This window comes from Bubalus bubalis, chromosome 11 (genome assembly GCF_019923935.1).
Source record: "Bubalus bubalis isolate 160015118507 breed Murrah chromosome 11, NDDB_SH_1, whole genome shotgun sequence".
NCBI classification, from domain to species: Eukaryota; Metazoa; Chordata; class Mammalia; order Artiodactyla; family Bovidae; genus Bubalus; species Bubalus bubalis.
In genome coordinates, this window is record NC_059167.1 from 76305895 (window position 1) to 76311894 (window position 6000).

At 37.0% G+C, this 6000-nt stretch overlaps 1 protein-coding gene across 1 annotated transcript; it reads left to right on the plus strand.

Annotated features, from left to right (window-relative positions):
- The first annotated feature begins 2860 nt into the window (after window positions 1-2860).
- LOC102406565 (olfactory receptor 11H12-like) lies at window positions 2861-3909 on the plus strand. Its single transcript, XM_006075579.4, has one exon. It carries the CDS (start codon window positions 2920-2922, stop codon window positions 3907-3909), a length of 990 nt encoding a protein of 329 aa, XP_006075641.4. The 5' UTR covers window positions 2861-2919.
- The last annotated feature ends 2091 nt before the right edge of the window (window positions 3910-6000 follow it).

A 6000-nucleotide genomic window follows, 5' to 3' on the forward strand; every position in this document is an offset into this window, starting at 1 on the left:
GTCTCTCATACATCTCTCCTTCCCTCTGAATTTCTTTCCCATCTGTGAATATAATGTAATATTGTCAGGCACCTTGGTGTTGTCTTTTTTTACTTTAGTGCCCCAGGTGTTGATTTTACAAATAATTGTGGTTGTTGTTTAGTCACTAAGTCGTGTCCTACTGTAGCCTGCCAGGCTCCTCTGTCTGTGGGATTTCTCAGACAACAATACTGGAGTGGGTTTCCTTCTCCAAGGGATCTTCCTGACCCAGGGATCAAATCTGTGTCGCCTGCATTGGCAGGAGGATTCTTTACTACTGAGCCACCAGGGAAGCCAATACGGTTCCGGTCCCATCACTTCATGGGAAATAGATGGGGAAACAGGGGAAACAGTGTCAGACTTTATTTTTCTGGGCTCCAAAATCACTACAGATGGTGACTGCAGCCATGAAATTAAAAGACGCTTACTCCTTGGAAGGAAAGTTATGACCAACCTAGATAGCATATTCAAAAGCAGAGACATTACTTTGCCAACAAAGGTTCGTCTAGTCAAGGCTATGGTTTTTCCTGTGGTCGTGTATGGATGTGAGAGTTGGACTGTGAAGAAGGCTGAGCGCCAAAGAATTGATGCTTTTGAACTGTGGTGTTGAAGACTCTTGCGAGTCCCTTGGACTGCAAGGAGATCCAACCAGTCCATTCTGAAGGAGATAAGCCCTGGGATTTCTTTGGAAGGAATGATGCTAAAGCTGAAACTCCAGTACTTTGGCCACCTCATGCGAAGAGTTGACTCACTGGAAAAGACTCTGATGCTGGGAGGGATTGGGGGCAAGAGGAGAAGGGGACAACAGAGGATGAGATGGCCGGATGGCATCACTGACTCGATGGACGTGAGTCTGGGTGAACTCCAGGAGTTGGTGATGGACAGGCAGGCCTGGAGTGCTGCGATTCATGGGGTTGCAAAGAGTCGGACACAACTGAGCGACTGATCTGATCTAATCTGATTTAGTATCACCAAGAGGTAATAACACCTAAGTAATCTTTTTCCTCTTTAGTCTTTCAGTGTAAAGAGTTTGCTTTTATATGTTAATTGGGAAGTCACACGTTCCTCTGAAGTATTTTAGTCAATAAGCTTAAATATTGATATTTCTAGCTCTTTTCTCTCAAATCTAAAGGCTTCTACCATACTGCCCTTCTAAATGATACTTCCAAATTCTCCAAATTTTTATCATCAGTGTCCTACAGTTTCTATATCTCAAGATTTGCCTTACTGGGGTCTCTGAACATCCCCTCTCTATTCTCTGAAATATGCACAATGATATTTGAAATATTCCTATCAGAACTTTGGCTGACATGGTGTGTCTTTTTTGTTCCACAAACTGTGTTTTCTGGAAACTTTTGGAATCTATATTTCAGATGGGCAAGTTATTTGTAAATAATGGGCCCTCAGAGAAGTTGCTACTTCTCTTTACTGATCCCTCAGAGAATGTGCACTAATTTAACTTTATAAAGAAACTTTGGCTTGGAAGAGAACTTCCCTAAAGCTACAGAGGCCACGTCTCAGGAGAACCTGTGATAAAGAAAGTGAAATCTTAATTTTGTGAAGCAATAAACTCTTTATCCGGCTAGAGACAGAAGGATATGATTTTTTAAACAGGTCTTAGAGATCTGGTCAACATTAAAACCACAGGTCTTTCTTTCGAGCATAGCAGAGAGTCTTGACACCATTACGCCAATTCCCTTTTATCCCCATCTCCTTATGATTTCCTAATGCTCTTGACTTGGAGTGATTTTAAAGGATTTAGATTACTAAAAGATGCACACACTTCTACCAAATCATTATGAAAGACTTCTCAGAACACTGATGTGGAAAATAAGTGGAAGAAAATTACTTTTGAAAAGTTTGTGTTTGTGCTGAAAATATAAGCCTTCATAACTTTTAGGAATCATATGCCTGCATATTGCCACAAAAAAAAAATTTTAAGAAACTCAGATATCTGGCATCCTTTCCATGAGAATATAGAGTAAAAAGAAATTTGCTTACAACAAAAGAAAGCATTTGCCTTCTCTTGAATCCTGGAAATGTTTTACTTTAAACCAGCTTATATGTAAAATCAATCCCAAAAATCCCAGAAAAAAAAAATACTACAAAATATAGTCCCATACCTAGCTGCTTTTTTCTACAAAATTTTAAGTAAAAGACTAAGTGCAAACTGAAAGCCACTGATTTCTAGAGAATCACTGTAACATTACAAAAGCCAATGTCGGTGAGTAACATTATGCTCTTATATTTTTATGTTGCAGAAAAACAGAGGTATTGCCCTTAAAATGGTCACTGCCAACTTACTGTAAAATATGTCCATTTATTTTTCACATTTTAGTGATATGATAAGGAATATATTCAACTGAGATGTAAATTGTAAAATCTTCTCTGCTGAGTATTTCACCATAAGATGGGTTTAGTTAAAAAAAAAAAAAAAAAAACTAGTATATTTATGGTGTTAACTTTGTGTTACATGCTATACAGAAACTGTCATAGATCATCTCTGTCCCCAAAATAATAAGCTTACAAAATATGTTTAAAATTCTCTAGTTCTATCAAAGTAAGGGAGAGATTCAGAAGCAGGCAAAAGTTTGTTTCTGTGCCACCAGTTACCTACTATGCCTAGAACTCAGAGTATATAGCCAAGAACAAGCAAACTATATTCTCTTCCTAACATGAATTTTGGAAAAATACCTTCTCCTCATTCTCAAATAAGAACACATTTGATATTTGGCAAAACTAATACAGTTATGTAAAGTTTAAAAATAAAATAAAATTTAAAATATATATATATATATAATATGGAAAAAAAAACCTTAAAAAAAATAAAAATAAAAAAAAATTAAAAAAATCAATCAAAATCAAAAAAAAAAAAAAGAACACATTTGAAACTAATTCTAAATGATAAATACATCTCTTTTGAACTTGCAGGTTACTGATCCAATGAACATCTCTGAGCCAGATTCCAGCTTTGCTTTCGTAAGAGAATTTATACTCCTAGGTTTTTCTTATGAGTGGAAGATTCAGAGCCTCCTCTTCTCACTCTTCCTTACAATATATGCTCTGACCATAACCGGGAATGGGGCCATTATTTGTGCTTTATGGTGTGACCAGCGACTCCACATCCCCATGTACATATTCCTGGGGAATTTCTCCTTCCTAGAGATCTGGTATGTCTCTTCTACAGTCCCCAAGATGTTGGTCAACTTCCTCTCAGATAAAAAGACCATCTCCTTTGTTGGATGTTTCCTACAATTTTATTTCTTTTTTTCCTTGGGAACGACTGAATGCTTACTTTTGGCTGTCATGGCTTTTGATCGGTACCTTGCTATCTGCTGTCCCTTGCACTACCCTAATATCATGAATGGGCATCTCTGTATCAAACTGGTCCTTATCTGCTGGGTCTGTGGATTTCTGTGGTTTCTGATCCCCATTGTTCTCATTTCTCGGATGCCCTTCTGTGGACCAAACATCATTGACCATGTTGTGTGTGACCCAGGGCCATTGTTTGCATTGGCATGTGTCTCTGCCCCCAAAACCCAATTGCTTTGCTACAGTCTAAGCTCAATAGTTATCTTTGGTAACTTCCTCTTCATCCTTGGGTCCTATACTCTTGTCCTAACAGCTGTGTTGCATATGCCTTCAGCTACTGGGAGACAGAAAGCCTTCTCCACCTGTGGGTCTCATTTGGCTGTGGTATCCCTGTTCTACGGCTCTCTCATGGTCATGTATGTGAGCCCAGGACTTGGACATTCTGCTGGGATGCAGAAAGTCGCAACTTTGTTCTATGCTATGGTGACCCCACTCTTCAATCCCTTTATCTACAGCTTCAGGAATAAGGAGATAAAAGCAGCCTTGAGGAAACTTCTTGGGAGTTTCAACATAATGTAAGACATATTAGATGATCCATCCATTGTCAGGTCAGTATAGTCTAACATAAAACAACCAGAATTATATTGTTATCTAAGCTTCAAATATGGGTCTAGTGATATTAACTTATATCAGCCTGTGAAATCAAACATTTATGAGGCCACTTATCACCATAAAATGCTGAGATTTTATAGATAAATGGTAGTGTTGGGTTCCTCCTTGGCATTTAGCCTGTATGTTAAATAAGAAATGTACACCACACTTAGGTGTTTTTTGAATAGTTAATGACTCAACCTGTGGTCAAAATTCCTATCTTCTATTTGATAATTTAGGTTAATAGTTCTGGGATCAATAAAATTGTAATTATGTCATTTTGCTTGTTTAGTTGGCTAGTTGTAAAGTAAAAAAGGAATCATTAATATATTATTTTCCAATTGTAGATCTTATCATATTTGACTTTATTATCTTTGTGACATGATCATTCTTAGTAAATAAACCCTTAAAAGCAATTATCCAAAATTTCTGTAGAGAACTTACAGTCACCTATATATGCTACTTTATCTAAAATGGATAACCAACAAATACCCTCTGTATAGCACGTGGAACTCTGCTCAATGTTATGTGGCAGCCTGAATGGGAGGGGTGTTTAGGGGAGAACAGATACATGTATACATATGGCTGTGTCCTTTCTCTGTCCACCTAAAACTATCACAACATTGTTAATCAGCTGTGTGTGCACGTGTGCTAAGTCACTTCAGTCGTGTCAGACTCTGCGACCCTATGGACTGTAGCCCACCAGATTCCTCTGTCCTTGGGATTCTCCAGGCAAGAATACTGGAGTGGGCTGCCAATGCCCTCCTCCAGCGGTTCTTCCCAAGCCAGGGACTAAACCCACATCTCTTACATCTCCTGCATTGGCAGATGGTTTCCTTACCACTAGCAATATATGCCAGTACAAATTTAAAAAAAAAATTTTTTTTTTCATTCTGTTGAACAGTCATGGTCAATGCTAACCTAATGACATCCAGACATACGTTGTTTCCTTTACATATTACCCCTTTCTGAAGCCTTAAAGGGCAGGTTCTAATGTCTACATAGCAGCATCAATCAAAGTATTCAGAAATGCAGTATTCTGAATACTAATATTTTCATCAAAGTGTCACCAAAAATTTGATTGTTCCTCTAATGGGGTTTTAGGTAACAGAACATCTCCACCTAGAAACTGGAGAGAGAAATGGTCTTGGGAATATACCACTTAAGATCAAAGAAATGAGTGACAGTTCAAGGTTATTTGTTACTAAAACAGTGTTAAAATAACATTGAGGGACAACTTTAAAGAAAAGAATCCAAAATTCAATCCCTGCAATAAAGCTATTTTCATTTGTATATATGCTTCATTTGATATAATGTCAAATTTGTTCCATATTATAATGAGTCTTTATAATTATTTTTAGAAACTATAATATTCCATTCAAATATGTGTCATGGATTCTAAGTTTTTACATAGTAAAGTGACTATTCTCCAGAAGGAAAATTGTTCTTCCATGGCCCTTGTATCTGACTTGTGAAGGATATAAAGGAATTTTCAGAACATAGATTAAGAGAAAAATATATGTTACCACTAAATAATAATGACTGCTTACAGAATTAGTACTCAGGGAATCAGACTCCTGTTCCATCCACTACCAATCCTTTTCTTGAATATTATTTTCATTATTTTATTGTAAAAAATAGTACCTTAATAAAATCTTTATAAAGATTTGCCATGGAGATACATTGCAAACCTAATTTAGGACTCATTACTTAACCTCAAAAAAACTGCCCCAGAAAATCCAGGATGTAAGAATATTTTGTTTATGTAACAATTTTCCCTGTTTTATTCCTGGGAAAGAGATGATGACTCAGTTCAAAACATAGGAATGCATTTGTGAGTTTTGAAACGGACATTCCAGGTAAGAAAACTATTTGTTTTTGATGTGAGGCGTGCTCAAGCTCCTAACTCATTCTTACTTATCACAACTCTGCCATATAATCTCTTGCTTCTCTAGTCCATTGAGATGCTTTCTAACTCTATGCCTTTTTCCAGGCTATATGACTTAAATTTCCTGAAAT